The 16,273-nt window shown below is 40.2% G+C and overlaps 1 protein-coding gene across 2 annotated transcripts in view; it reads right to left on the reverse strand.

Moving 5' to 3' along the window:
* The window catches only part of mdga1 (MAM domain containing glycosylphosphatidylinositol anchor 1), a 184,766-nt gene extending 168,931 nt beyond the window's left edge, over positions 1–15,835 (reverse strand). For both annotated transcript variants that reach the window (XM_084930628.1, XM_084930619.1), the window contains exons 1-2: positions 15,116–15,835; positions 13,895–13,984 (exon numbers count right to left, since the gene is read on the reverse strand). In XM_084930628.1, the coding sequence (XP_084786754.1) occupies positions 13,895–13,961 (67 nt within the window). In that variant the 5' untranslated portion in view covers positions 13,962–13,984; positions 15,116–15,835. The remainder of the gene's footprint in view (positions 1–13,894; positions 13,985–15,115) is intronic.
* Positions 15,836–16,273: the final 438 nt, after the last annotated feature.

The following is a 16,273-nucleotide window of genomic DNA, read 5'->3' on the forward strand; positions in this document are numbered from 1 at the left end:
TCCTTCAACTGTATTTTTTTTTTACTCTTCTTCCATGAGCCAAACCCATTCCACATTATCAGCTGTCAAAATTCAATCAGATTTCACCAATCATGTGTTAATGTCTAAACTGGAAAGGTAGTGTTGATACAAAAATGATATGATTCATTTTAGGGAAACCAAGTTGTCAGTTTACAAAAATTCATACAACCATGCCATTCAGATTTCTCTCCTCGTAGCGTCAAATCCTCAAAATGTGATGATGACATACACCATCACCACCTAAAGCTTTTTTTCTCCACATCATCGCTGTGTAGCCATGAGATCAGCTGACAATTCAGAAAATTGTCGCACACATCTCTGGTTTCTTTGGATGAAAATGTGAAATTTACCCACTACATTATCCTGCCTCACAGTACCTCCTCCACAAATGAAGGATGTGTGGGGAAATTACTTTTATGCAGGGTAACATGTCCCTACTGAGCCACGGGCGTCACAGTGATTGAGTTCAAAATAATAATCTCATACACGAATCTGAAAATTGCAGATCTCATTAGTTTTCCATCCTCATAGAATGCATTTGCACAAGCTCTCTACAGGGCTAGATAGTTTAGACTTGCTTAAGATTCGGATAATCTTAATCTCGAGATTTTTATTAAGAATCAGTATGAACCCTGCCTTTTTTGCCAACAACGCGGTTTCCTGACTTTTCCATGTCAGACCGACTCATTGGCCACGGATGTGGCCTGTGAAAAGACTATTCCTATCCACAGGAAAAGTACTGGCGCTGGTTTGAGGTGTCGCAAGTGAAACATGTGGAAAGCTATGCTAAATTGTACAAATAGATATTTCAATGTTGTTAATAAATGTACCTGTCCTAGAGCATAAAATAAATAAACAAATAAATTTACATGTCACGGGATGCCATTTACACCACTGTACAGAAAACGTCAAATATGCAGCAGAACCTAAGAAGTGATTTTAATATGCTTTTTAATTCATTGTCAAAGGCTGTTACTACTTAACTCACACACTCATAACGCATCTTAGCTACCACAAGATGGGTCAGAAATTATACTAACAATAACTAAAGTAGCCTTGACACAAGTTTACAATGTTTAGACAGATAAGCTGTTCCAGCTTGATGACCAACACTGGACAAACCACTGAACAAACCACTGAACAAGGAGCTTGGAAAGAAAAGCGTCTGGACTTCTTCAAGTTGCTTGAAGACGTTTCACCTCTCATCCAAGAAGCTTTTTCAGTTCTAAGGTCAAATGGTGGAGAGTCCAGATTTAAGCCCTGTGGGAGTATCCCCCCAAGCGGGACATGGACCCCCTAATGATCCTCTACCTCAGGGGTGTCAAACTCCAGGACTCGAGGGCCAGTGTCCTGAGGGTTTTAGATATCACTCTGGGTCAACACACCTGAATCAAATGATTAGTTCATTACCAGGCCTCTGGAGAACTTCAAGATATGTTGAGGAGGTGATTTAGCCATTTGAATCAGCTGTGTTGGATCAAGGACACATCTAAAACCTGCAGGACACCGGCCCTCGGGGCCTGGAGTTTGACACCTGTGCTCTACCTAATCACACAAGCCAAGGTGTGAAAACTGGTGTAGGTCACAATCAGCCAAGGTTTCAGGTGAACGCATTGTGAAAACTAGCCCAACCTTATCATGCAATTTCCTGAGGTCAGAAGGCCCAGGATGACAGTGGGCATTAAGGCGTCTGGGAAGGGATTTCAAAACTGGATTATAGATGCAGACGGTTGGTGTCGTAAGCCACCGCCTCTTTGAACAGCGGTGTCTTACGACTGACTTAGAACTGAAGTAGCTTCCCGGATGGAAGGTGAAACGTCTTCAAGCAACTTAAAGAAGTCCAGACGCTTTTCTTGCCAAGCTCCTTAGAGTACGATGACCTGGATGACTGAGAACCAACCCAGAGACATGCTTCCTTTCATTTCAACTTACAAATAAATAAACTCTGAAAATTAAAAGTGTGAAATAACTACAAGTTACTTTTCATTTACAGCACCCACCACAGAATGACTTAACATGTCATGTAGAACATAAATGAGCACACCTCTGTGCAATATCACTTTTATACATCAGTCAGTATACCTTTCATTACTAGGATTGAAAACTTGTCTTTTTTACTTTGTGTGCCCACTTTTTTTTCTCATCACTGAGGATATCAGCTCTCCACAAATTTCTGGAGAAATGTACAACCAGATTTTGTTTCTTCTGCTCTTTGCCTGAGGGCTGCGTTGCTCAGTCTTTTTAAAATAGAAATAAAGGTGTTTATTGGATTCCAGTCAGCATATCACTATCACAGGGGGACGGGCGGAAATTCAGGATTCAATAGACTGGGAAAAAATCCAAACTCTAAATCTTTATTTTAAAACAGGTAGTGGTCGTGCACAGGAAGGCAGGAACTGTGGCAAACAAACCAGATGTGGAGAATGCAAACAGAAGTCCATGAAACAGTCCAAAAGGTCAAAGAGGAGATCAGCTGCAGACATGGGGAAACAAGCAGTGCTTGAAAGGTTGACTAATCCAAGTTTAAAGGCAATCAGGCAAGTGGGAGATAGACAGCTGACACTATATTTGCATTGCAGAGCCTGACTGGGAGCAGGTGTGGAATATTTAACACAGGTGATCCTTGTCAAGGTTTACAGATTTAAGGAGACAAATACAGAACTTAAAAAAGTAAACCTTTTATCAAGTCAACGACTGTAAATATTCCAGAGAACAAAATCCACGATACACAGAGAGAGTACACTGGGGAGATGCCAGAACCATAAATACATTCAAAACTGATGGGGCATGACAAACGGGTGAAGAAGGCAACAAAGGTGAAAGTAATTAAAAAAAATACTGAAAGCAATCAGGGAATTGATGAAGGACATACACGAAGCAAAGGACACAAAATTTAAAGTAAAACAGGAAAATGACCCGAATAACCTGAATAAAAGACGTAAGATGTCAGGAACACAGATGGAAGCATGAACAGGGACACTAGTGAGACTATTAATAAAAAGCCAAAGACTACAAAGACTTATCACTAGAATAGAGAAAACACAGGAACCAAAGACTTAATACCATTGCAAGGAAACTAATCATAAAATAATAAGGTAGTCTAAAGCTACAAAGAAAACAAGAATTAAAAACTAGAACTAAGCAAGCTAATCAGAAACCCAATCTCAAATGCATAACTAAGAAATATATTTGAGTGTCTTCACCACTTTTACTTTTGGACTCACTCCAAATCATTGCACTAACACCTCTGTGCTTCACTCTCAGACTATGTGGTATTCGGTTGTGGTATTCTTGGCCAGGTTCATCCCTGACATGCTGGACCCCAGCTGAGCTGAACAATTTTATCTGTATCTCATTTAACCAAAGAACATCCCTCTAATATTCATCAGGCTTCTTAAAAGTTCTTTAGAAAAGTTTAATCTATTTTGTGCCAAAGATTTCTTGGATGCTCACCATAGAGGTTGATGTTAAGCAATGTCGTCTACACTGTCTGAGCTGTTCCAGAAACTCTGATGACCCTTGAGCCAAGAGTGAAGCACTTGCCCTTCTAGCTAGACTATCCAAGTATCTCTGTCCATTGTATCACTTTCAGAGATCTGCAGCTCTGAGCCTCCCATTTTACAACTGTCCTGTATTGGTTTTTGTCTTTGCAAATTTTCACAATTAACCTTTTCATTGTTTAATGACTTCAAACCTTAACCAGAAATGTGGCTGAAAATTAACCTGGTAAAATTGCTATCAAGCAGTAGAAGAATCTTCGGTGTTTTGACCTCCAGATGTTCGTTCCTCTAACGAAGCAATGTCACTTTGATTAAATTTTACATTAGACGTAACATGCTGCTTCATATAAATAAAAAATTACATTAACACTGATTGCTTCGTCCACACATGCTGTCTGCACTGCTGTTTCTGGTTTAATATAGCTGTTGCAGTGAACATGTCAAGGTAGTGAAACCTGCCACTGTAAGCTTAGCTGCATTTTCTGTTTTTTAAAAAAAGATCTTTTTCAGTGCATTCTGTGAATCACATCAATTTGTTCCAGGGTTACAAATGCACTTACTGTTATAAATCAGGAAGGTCATCAATAAGTTTTAATTCTCACATCGTGCATCAGTAGTTCTTTCAACAATACTGACTTTAACCCTTGATGTGTGAGTCTAAAAAAAAAAAATACATAAAAATAAAGTATATAAATACATTTAAATAATACATGCAATATTACACACTACACTGCAGTCTTACTTAACTGAATGTATGAACATGATATTTATATGCACAATCAACATTACTAACATATAGAATATATTCTGTTCCTTAAAAACCACAATGCAGTGCTCTCAAATAACACAGAGAGCATGTTGTAGTAAATCCAGCAACTGAAATGAGGCTCACTCTGCTACAATTAATGATGACTGGCAAGCTACTTAACCTGTAGGAAAACACATTGGGTGGGGCTGATAGTTAAAGTCAAGTTAAAGAAAACGTGAAAAGGATATATGAATCTTTTTTACACTTGTAACCTGTCTTCTTATTTCTTTTTATATCCTTTTTATGAAATAAAAGAAATTGAACCAGTTACATCCTCCAGTTTTTTGTTTTTTGTTTGCTTAATTTCAGTTGGTTAAACAACAGTTGGTTGGTGTAACAGGCTTACACCAAACCAACCAAATCAAACCAGAGCACCTTTCCCTTTGTCCTCATTTCCTCAGGTTGCGGCTGTCTCCTTACTCCCTAGTGTCAGCCCTCCACTGGCTTCCCAAAAGCCTGTCTGCAGCTTTCAATGACCGTGTGCGCTATGTCCTATATTTGCAGTAAGTGGAGAGGTGGGTGGATGCTTGCCACTGAATCAGTGGATGATGGTGAGAAGATGACAGGGCTTTGGAGGAGAGAGAGGCTGTGTATAAAGAAAGAGAAGGGTAGTGAAGGGAGGTGGGGGTGGGGGTGGGGGGGGTTAGGAGAGTTTAAGGGTTGGATCCAGCGAAAGGACGTGGATGAAGAGAGGGAATTAGGATGGAAAGAGGATGGAAAGCTCAGACTGGATGCACTTTTATGACATGCTAAGGGTAGCTGTATGGATGGCTGGGAAGGAAAAGAGGATCAGTGTGAGGAGGGAAGGGAGGGAGGAAGGTGACAGGAACATCTTTTTTGACTGGTAAAAGTTTAGTAGATGGTTAAAGCCAGAATGAGCAAAGATGTGGCGGAGGAGGAGAGGGATCAGAATGTGTAGCTGCTGGCAGGTAAATTGCTACACTGAGAACATGGGGACTTTTCAAAATATCCGGCAGATTATACCCCATCTCCTCTGAGCCAGCTGAGATGCATGAGAAGAAAAAGATGTGAAAGTGTGAGAGCAGCAGGCTAAAATTTCAAACATTTAAAGTGCCGGAAAATTTGAGTAAAACCACCATGTGTATGGGAGGAGGAGGGGAATTTGCCACTGAGGGAGAACAAGTTTGAGACACTGACTGAGAACGAAAGAGGAAAAGGGAGAGGGCGAGATCTCCAAGCAGCACGCATCGCTGAATTATTGAGGCCTGACTTGTGTAGGAGCAAAAGATAGATTTCCAGTGTTGATCCCTTCTTGCTGTCAGAAAGTTTAGTTGGACATGACCAACTTGAGCAGCTGTGGTTGTTTTGTTGTTGTTTGGGGGTTTTGGCAGTCACTACAGGGAAAGGCAAAATCTATGTGGTAGGAACAACTTGAAAGAATGTGGCAGAAAGTAGACTGTGTGCTTCCTGACACTCATTTATTTAAAACATATCTTTCTACCTCTAATTTATTTAGAGCATATATTTCTGCCACTCATTTATTTAGAACAAATCTGTATATACACTTGTGCTGAGGGCACCATCATAAATACAGATATGTAAAGTCCCCTAATTTGCTTTGTGTGAGTCAAAAAATGTGTCACCTGTAGCCTCCCATAGAGTATTCATTTACAGAGAGAATTCTTAAATCCAACCTAGTGTATTTTACAGTATTTTAGTTATTGTGCTTTATTTGTTTTTACTAGCACATGGCAATGTTTACCAAAGCGGCAATTTTATTTTTTAAGGACCTACAGCTTGGATGTCTCTCATCCATAGAAACTCTGACATCTTTCATGTCTGGCATCAACAGGTTCCACGGTTTGAAAAAATACTTCTCAATCACCACCACAACTGTGAGCATGAAAAAAAACATGTCTGTTCTTGTATAGAATGTCTAAAAAAGGTGAATATAGCCACCATGACATCACCTTTCAGCTAATGAAACGCTCTTTTGAAGCCTTCAAGGTTCAAGGTTTTACCAAGGACAACGATCAAAGATCGACGAGTAGTCGAGACATTTTCTTCTATATCTTTTTATACCTCTGACTTCCTATTGCAGGGGTCAGCAACCTTCAGCATAAAAAGAACAATTTATCCCCTTTTACCAAACAACAGAGGAAAAAGGATAGAATGAGTATAAAGTAAATAAATATACAAAAAGCTGATTTATTTTTCTTTCCTTTTTTTCAAAGCTTGTAGAAATCATAGTTGAGGGGCTCTAAGAGCTCAAGAGCCACATGCACTTCTGTTGTGGCTTCACTTTCTAAGACCTGGAAACTGTATCCAATTTGTTTCATAGTCTATAGCAGCTTTTGTCTTTTATTGACTCTCTCCATTCTTCTAATGTGATTTAGCGCCACATCTGTGCAACCTGGTCCAAGAAAAAGGGCCAGTTGTCAGACTGTAACAACTTACTATCTTGGTAATGATAGTAGTAAATGCACGACTGCATTGTGCGTTTACTGAGAAGACAGTTTCATAAAGACAATGTGACAAAGGACATGTAAAAGTTATTAGCACACGCATGAACAAATCAGTGTGTGAATGGATAAATATGTGAGTGAAGCAGTGAGGGTGGTGGTTAGGCCAACTAGCAGGTTGCCCTAGATTTATCACACCTGGAAGTTCATTTCCCCAAATATGTACAACAGAAGTGACAATAGCCATAACCAGGAGGTTACAAAACCCATGTGTACAACAAACATGCCTGCTTGAATTCTTTCTTTAGCATATGAGAAATTTTGTAACCAACATTTTCATATTAATATATTCTGGATATTTCAATACATGATGAAAAAGATATCAGGGACCAAGCAGTATTCCAAGCAGAGTAACTTTATATGTGGGATTGTTGACGCCAATGTCTGTAGGATTAAAAAATTCAAACTTTTAAAAGTACCAGTGGTGGCAAGAAAAAATACTGTGGCTAGCATAATTTTCACAAGGACTGTCTGATATTTCTGAAAAAATCCACTTATATAAATCTTGCAATATATGAGGAAACTATGCTAAGATTTACCAGCAAAAAGAATGAAGCTAAAGACAGAAATAAAGGCTGAAGATAAAGGAAAGCAGGGTGAAAGAGAAGTGAAGAAAGCAAGTGACAGTGTGAGAGAAGTGCAAGAGGAGGCAGACGGTCTCTGATGTAAGCCATGTTCTCACCGCTGTTCACAACCGTCCTGTTGCCTTCATGAATAAGTTAGATGCCAAATGTTCCCTCCCTATCATGTCCATGCATGCAGGTGCACAATACAACTCACACATTAAAACACTATACCCCTTATTCTTCAACTTTCAAGTCCCCGTGCACACAAAAAACTAAAAAGACACCACCAAGCACATCTGCACAACAACTTTGCTATTTTTTCTTTCGCCAAAATACGTAGAAATATAAAGATGCTCTGCTTTACTAAATTTCTGCACAAAGAAACATACAGAGACCCACACATATTCCCTCCTGAAGCAGAGCCAGTAAGAGGTGCTTGATAATGTCTGACAGAGTGACAGGAGTACAGAGGCAGTACAGAGGAGAAAAGTGAAGTTTCCCTGACAGTTTCTCCTGCCCACAGGGCACCTACGTCATCCTGTTACACTCTGGACATCTCTCATCCAAAGAGGTATGTGTGCTGGTGTGTGTGTAGTCCCATGTATTATTACCATGTATGTGACACTGACCAACATCCAAATGCAAAGACATGAAATCGGTAGGAGTATGGTTCACCAGAAGGTAACATGTTTGTGCACATGCTTCTCTGTACATGCATGTGAAAATTGTATCTGCATGAACGATAACATAATCATCCAAGAGAGAGAGTTAAATACGAAGACAGGAAATAAGAACTACAAATGAACAGATTGAAGAAGGGTTGCGTAATGATCTTTGAGCAAGAATTATAAAGACTGTGACTGCGCTTCAACATAGAAACATGCTTCAGGAGCCTCCAGTGATTCCCAGCATTTTATTCTGCCTCATCAAACTTGTATATTTAATTTGTCCTGGCAAAAGAATTGATTCACTGATAGTGTTGGATTGACAAAAGAAAGTTGTTGTTTTTTTTACAGCAAATTTATGACAAAAGTAATCTCGAGCCACTTTGTATGTATTACATTTATATGTATGATATAAACCCTGCAGTTTCAGAGGATAAACCCTAAGAAACAGACAGTCCCCTACGAGCCAGAATTTGGCAACAGTGGGGAGGAAGAACACTCTTTTAACATTAGGAGACCTCTGACATGAGTCGTGCTGGTAGGGACAACGATCTGCTATGAAGAGAAGAAGGGACAGTATACAAACGTTAATGGGATGCTGGAAGCAGACTATTCCTATTAATCTTCTTATTCACTCTTCAATAAAGTGAACAAAAATGTCCATACAAGACCAGTTATACTGCCCACCGTGCTATGAAGTTGAATGCAGTTTCTTATTTCTTACTTTTTTGCTGTATTGATAAAAAAAAAATCTAATAAGTAAATTAAGTTGGAGTATATACATATATATATATATATATATATATATATATTTATATGTATTGTTACCTATGTATTGCCACCATGCACCACACTATCTAGAGCTACTTGAGCCCACCGCCAGCTCCAGGTCTAACTTATGGCAAGCATGGTAATAAATCAGTCCTCCAATGACATAGTGTGTCTTAGTGTCTTAGTGTGCTTATCCTTTAGCCCCCAGGTAGTGAGACTAGTGTAAACCAGAGTCAACATATCATTTTGGCCATAGGTCTGTGGTGTTGCAGCTGACCTCTAGGTTAATAGAAATGTTGTCAGGCTTTAATATCGAGTCAGCTATACAGCAAAATATGAAAGAGGAAAGGAGAGCAAGGAAGAGTGATCAAGGGAAAAAATGGTAAGAAAACTTAGATGGGGAAGCATTGTAGTGTATCTGTGAATGTCAGTAAAAAATGTAATTAAAATTAATATCTATCTATCTATCTATCTATCTATCTATGCTTTTAAAAAGAGATTGAGTTATTGAGTTTGAGCAGCACTCCAACAATTTCAAGGCCTTTGATTAAAAGTGATACAGACAGAAAGGTCACTCAGTAGCTGTAGTTCATATTCATGTAAGAGGGTGCAATCTGTTAAGAAAAACATGGATAGTGTGTGTGTGTTTGCATTACCGATGTATTTATAATCATCTGTGTACACAGTCATGTTTTGGTGACCAACTCCCCTTTAGTGATGAAAAAACATGTCCTCAAAATTAAAAACTACAGGTTTTAAGATCGAGGTCAAAGTTCAAAGTGATTTTAAATTTAGGTTACATATGGGTAAGGTTTAGACTTGTGTTTTGATGCAAAACCTTGCCTGATTACATGTCTGCATGCGCCTCTGAATATTCTGTGCCTACATCTCTGCATGTCAAAAGAAAAAAGCAGGTAAGGATTAGGAGGGATGTAAAAGATTATTATCATCTCTTGCTTAACGTTTCAGTCTCTTCCAATCTCTGTCTCCTCTCCCCCTTCGCCTCCTCCTCCACTGCCTCAGAGCCACCGATAAATTATGGATGCTTATTAGAAAAGGGCAATATTCAGCATTCAAAATAAACTCAGTAGCATGAGACATGAAAGAGACACAAACAAAAAGTGCTGATGTGGGAAGAGGAAGAGTTAAAGTCACAGGGGAGCCAGTGGCCAGGTCACATAAACCTACGGTGATCTATTTCATCTGTGTACCATTGGAAGATAATATACTGTAGATCTTCTGTGATATCACAATACAGAAATACTCTATTAAAAGTAAAGCGTTTAAGTTTTTCATCCGAAAGTAGAAAAAACTAGAAAATGATTATAAATTAAATAATAACTATTGTAAAAATGAAAGCATTTAGAAAGCAGCAAGGTCTGTGTTAGTGTGGTTATATTATTTGGGATTTGGTCAATAATGTATTTTAATGTTTACATTACTTTAATATTGCAACTAGTAAAAATCAGGATGTATGTACTTGTTATACCGCTTAGCAAATGTCATCTTTTCTTTCTTAAATAAAAAAATTGTCACATTTTAAGTAATTTTAGATTTTGACATAAAGTGGTATAAAACAATACTTCTGTTTTTTGTTGGTTCTTTAGCAGTGATGGATGTACTAAAGGGAGTTACTTTAGGTAACCAGAGTACTTGAGTAAATGTGTGTATTTAGTTTCTATCATAGACTGCAGTGAATAAAATTCCAGATTAAAACATATACACAGAGACAGCAAATAAAAATGGGAAATGCAGCAAGCTTTTCATTCAACCTTAGGCAACATCTTCAAAGTTTTGTTACATCTGTGCACACTTTAAGCATATTAACTTAGTTTCTGCATTTCCTGTAGTGCTTTGTTCTGTGGCCGGTGCCGAGGCCTGATTTCCCCAGCTACTGTACAAGTCTTGCTCAAATCTAAAAAAAACCAAAAACACTGTTAAGCAAAATCACTGATTTAAGTTCATTAAATTTCCTGTTAACAAGCACATAATGAAGCATCACATTGCAGCCTAATGCAGTCTGGATTCCATCTACAGCACCAGCTAATGGCTTTGTGTGACTTTGTCGAGCAATCAATAATTTGGTGTCTCTGTGAACTCTGTTATTTCACACAGTGTGATGTCATGCAGTACCACAACATGAAGAGACACTTTTCCTGGTACACTCTGTCTGTGTTGACTCTTCAGTTTAGAAGTCACATCCTGCCAAACTGCCTCGAAGTTTAATCCTTAAGTGTGTTAAGACTTGCCGCATGTGAATGCCACATCATGCTTGTAATGCCCTTGGATTACAGTATATCCAGATTAAATGAAACTTCAGAATCACTATGTATATATGCAGGAATGTTTGTGAGGAGATGCATATAAAAGGCTTATCCCCCAAGAGAAAACAGAGGAGAGAAGGAGAATGTTTGATAAATTAAAAAAAAAAAAGTACTATAAATGATCTGATTAAACTTGCATAACAAAGCTTGCTTAGCTGTGACAAAACATATGGTGTGAGGCTTTTTATTTTTGCTATTAAATACACAATCACATTTTATTGGTGTACTTGTCTGTCCAATTCCAATTTGACGGACAGGTGTTACAAGCTTTTTGACAGACCTCACAGAAGTCCAATCAATACTACACTGCTGCAAGAAAAACAGTGACTGATCCTAAAGTCCCTGCTGAGCCAGCAAACTGTTGCAGTGGGATTGAGTGTGTCTTCTGCACAAGCATATCCCTCTCACACTTGCGCACACCAACACACCCAGAAGTTCACAGGATCACACTCTTCACACACTCGCATACACGAGCACAAACACCTGCATACACAGATTCACAAGCGTGAGCTGATAAAAACGCACACATCCAAAAACACCCCAGAGAAGGCTACAGTAAATGAACCTCACAGCCATCCAAAGCACTGACATCAATCAGGCACGCTTTCACCGTTTGGCTCCCGACGGACGGTGAGTCGCATCTGTCTGCTAGAGCAAGTGCTAAACAATTCCAAAGTGACAGAAACCATTTTATGCATATCTGCATATACAGCATGCCAAACTCGTTGGCACTCTTCCTGATCACCCCTACTTGTGCTATTTACTGCAATTGTGTAAATTGTGAAACCATTTGTGTTTTCTGAATGACTCTTTTTAGCGACGGTGATTTTCCTACATGAAACAGTTGTTGCACAGATACGCTCAGCTAAGCAACACCAACACACAATCCACCGGGAATGCTGGGCGTCTGAATAGTGGCCAGTACAATTCCCAAGAAAGCTGTGGGCCTTTTCCTCCCGCAGCGGTGCCTAAAAGGCTACTTTTGCACAAAAGACACATATTCTATAAAACTGGGAAGGAAGACTCTGATAAAAAACAACCAAACTAAACAGCGCTGGAGCCTCCACGCCTGCCAGTGACTGCATATCTGCTTCGACCCACTGCATATTTGTGACAGAGCCCATGAGGCTCAGATGTTTCATCAGACCCAGTACATCACCCTGAAGAGAACGCAAGACTGTTTTACACAGTTATGAAAAAAAATAGATGAGAACAAGAATGCACAAGGGTGATTTTGAGATGTGAGCCTTTAACTGGACCGTGTAAGTAGAACAGAAGTACCTTCACAGGGAGACAAATGTTCAATTTTTTTTTAAAAATGGCAGCCAGCAATGAAAGCACACCTCAAGTTCTGAGTATCTTTTTGAACCATTTTGTTAGAAAAACATCTGCAGCATCCACAAATTTGATCTTTTAGAACATAATAGCGCGCTAATAACAATCCCAAGGTAAGGCGTACACCTGCATTTAAAACATGGACTCAGAAAACTGTTTGTAATGGAACTAATAAGTGCACAGATCAGAGAAAATCAGAGAAAAAAATAATAACTTCTGCACACTTCTGGTGATTTCAATCCATCGCCATTATTGTACATTTATAGGCTCTTGCAAGAGCTGAGGGCTGAAAAAATACAGATTTTGAAAGCAAAAATCTCAAGTATTTTATTTTAAAGTCAATGCAGTCTCTCAACTAGTGGTTCCAGTTACAGTGGATACAATAAATCTGAGAATTGTCCGTGTAATTTGGATATAGTTTACACAGATGCTGACATGACAGCCGCAGTGCGAAGTATTGGAGCAGTACGAGTCTGATTAGGAAGGACTTTTATACAGGCCTATATGCTTCAGCAAATGACAGATTGTCAGCATTTCTCAGTGTGAAGGCAGGCTGCGGGATTGCTTATGACAACAGCACTCTGTGCTACAATGACTAAACAGACCCTGTTTTCAATGGCTGCCACATGCCTTCAAATGTCAAAATCAAAGTATCAAAGCTGACAGATCGGTTTGTGTGTTTTTCTTGCCCGAAGGGACAGGGGGATGCATAACTGGCCAGGCGCCTGTCGCTGAAGCAACTGAGCTTCTGTTATACAGTAAACTGCAGTTGCAAGAGGTGACAAATCTCAGCTTTATCCTAAAAAGCATAGAGCGATTGTCCTGTTTAACCTGCCTGACAAAGATGGACCGTATATCAGAGCGCTCTAACTCTGCCTGTGCTGCTCTCTCGTCTTTCCCGCTGTCGTTCAGAGTGCAGGTGCCTCTGTGTGGAGCTGATTCAGTATGTATTGGACAAAGTGTTAACTTAATTCAAGCCAAACTTTGCCCTTTTTTCATTTTTAATCATAAGCCTTGGACAACTTTAATCTCACTTTGTGTAATAAATCACCTAATTTAGACTATGTATAACACATGCGTTTGACCATGACGATTTTTTTTTTCAGCCTAAAAATGGAATTAAATTGGATTTACAGTAGCTGGGTTTCCCTTCCACTACAGGGTTGGATGTTTTCCCAGCTTTCCTCTTTTGACTTCCAAGAAGTGAACTCTCCCTTTTAAGATAATTTGTTGTCCATCTCCCTCAGGCTCTTCTCAGGAGTGTTAAGACCAGTTATTGCAAGGCCTTGCTGAAACAAGAGCAATTTGGAGCTCATGACAAGCCTTCAATTACGTTGTTGCTAGCAAGCTCACTCAGTCAGCATAATAAAGCATGTATTGATGTAATAACAGGAATACATAAGTAAATATAATGCCCTTACCGTAAACTCCTTGTCCCCAGGCAAGAGCATAAACACGAGACAATAACAATATCCAAAAAAGCCCCATGTTCAGCTCAGGTCCGTCATAACCTGAGAGAAAAAGACAAGGCTGAAAACAGAGGCACGGAATGGAACAGCCTGCAAACGTAACTATGGAGGATGGAAGAAACGACAACTGAGTGATTGTAATCAAAAAGGAGGGGAAAGATACTTTAAATTGCTTTGTTTTAGTGTTCAACTATGTCCCCTGCAACCCCATAAGCCGTGAAAATAATATTACAGAGCAATTTAGTTCCCACCGCGCAGCGAACCTCGCTTCATTCAACTTAAAGGGCAGGTAATTCAATCACCAATCGTGGATTATAGAAAGCTTACAAGCAGTCCAGTGTGATGAAGAATTGGAGATTGACAGGATTGTAGATGTCTGCTGTTTAGCGTGACTAAACTTCCTCTGTCCGCCCCTCACTGAGGCACAGCGGCGGGCAGGTGTAGTCGGGAGCACAATAAGGTTTACACTGCAGTATTCATGGAGGATTTGCAACAACAAGTGGGGTCGCGGAGACCACTTTAGACCCCGAGACCCGCACATATTCCTACAGATCAGTACAGTTGTTCCTACTCTGTCAGGTCGACGGTGGTAGCAGAAATATGCACGTGTTACGTAATTTATTCTGATTCATTTTTATCATGCATGTGTATGTATTAATGGAAAATTGTTTTCTTGTTGCACACTGGTGGTTCAAAACCTGTAGGACACCTGAAGACAAGGAATGAAATCCAGCTGAGTGAGGGAATAATGGACCCTCTTAGCTGACTCTTTTGCCCGAACACTGGGGTTTCCTCCGACGTCTAGAACCCACGTTTGTGAGAGGGCTGCATTCACCGTTCGCATTATAAAGCGCGCTGTAATCAAAGTTTCTTTCTGCGATATAAGCAAGTGAATCCCTGGCATTAATGCTTTGACGGGCACGCATTGCCTACATTGCAAATAATTTAGCAATCCCAAAATCTGAGCGCGTGTAACTAATGATCAACTTTGATAATGTTGGGTACATTTGAAAATACTTCCAGCGTCAATTAAGCGCTCACAAACAGTCTATAAAACATTCTTTAAAAATGAGACAGACATAATGTGAAGCGAATAGATAAATGATGCCAATCTGACATATATTTTGTTCAAGTATTGCCAGTTCAGCGTTGGGGACAGTGTGCCATCTCTACCTTGTCTCCGAGGTGCCGTCCTTTGGGTCAGTCCGCTACCCAGTACTACGCGCCCTTCTCACGGCTCAGTAACGAGGATTCCTTCGCTCTCCGTTAGACCAACCACGCTTAGTGTTTCACCACAGAAACAGCAGAAAAGTTTTATATCCTCCACCACTGCGCGTCCAGTAAGAGCTTTAGCTAAAATTCCCAGAGTGGAAATGTGGACTTTTTCGAGCTCCCAGACCTCTGAAAGAATCTCTTCGGTGTGTTAAACTTTTATTTTACGCACGGAGAAGTAGTCGACAGAACATCGCACAGTTCGGTTCCTCAGAGTCCCTCTTCTCAAAAATGAAAATAAAACCTCTGTTCCTTTGAAAAACTCAGGCAAGGCTACTTGGGGGAAATCCTATACACTCGGACTGCCTTTTTTGTGGATTATTTACTCTGAAAGGCGTGGTTGAAACGCCTTTACTGTCTCTCCCTCTTTGCTTCTGGCCGATGAAAGTCTATGAAGCCCCTCTAACGCAATCATGCGCTCTGAAAATGAGCTTCCCTCCGCTAGTTCAATCAGCGCTGTGTCTGTGGACTCCAAGTGATGCTGGCCAAGTGGAATATGTGCGCAGACTGAGAACGACCGCCCCTGTCTGTGTGTGAGAGAGAAAGGGAGAGAGAGAGAGATGGAGAGCAGAAGGGGAGGGAGGACAGAGGCTTACACATAGATGCTCTCAAGCCTCACAGCTTCCACACTGAACAGGTTGTCAAAAGAACGCCACTGCTCCCCTCTCCCACTCCCAGTCTCTCACTCGCTCTGGAATAGGTTTTCGACCCTTTGGTAGCAACAGGGTGTTTTTTAACAGCAGGGGAACGGGCGTGTTTTCCTGTTTTTCTCTTGTCGACTCTTTCCTGGAGTTCGTCCACTGCTGGTACACGCAATCGTCAATGCCAATTACAGCTGAAGGGCGCCCAGAAAGTTATTTTTTCTTTTAGCATAATGGAGGAACCCCGAAAACAGCCATCCCTCTGCATGGACCAATTATTTATGACAGCATAAACAGACCCATTGTTATCCCCGCCCCCCCAACTCGCCTAAGCACGCACATGGTGTCTCTCTCACACAGAGATTTACAGTGCCCATCCCTCTATTTATCCCCTCTCTCTCTTTCTCTCTCTCTCTCG

The sequence above is a fragment of the Perissodus microlepis genome, chromosome 1, assembly GCF_051167445.1.
Source record: "Perissodus microlepis isolate ML-2025 ecotype Zambia chromosome 1, ASM5116744v1, whole genome shotgun sequence".
Taxonomy (NCBI): Eukaryota; Metazoa; Chordata; class Actinopteri; order Cichliformes; family Cichlidae; genus Perissodus; species Perissodus microlepis.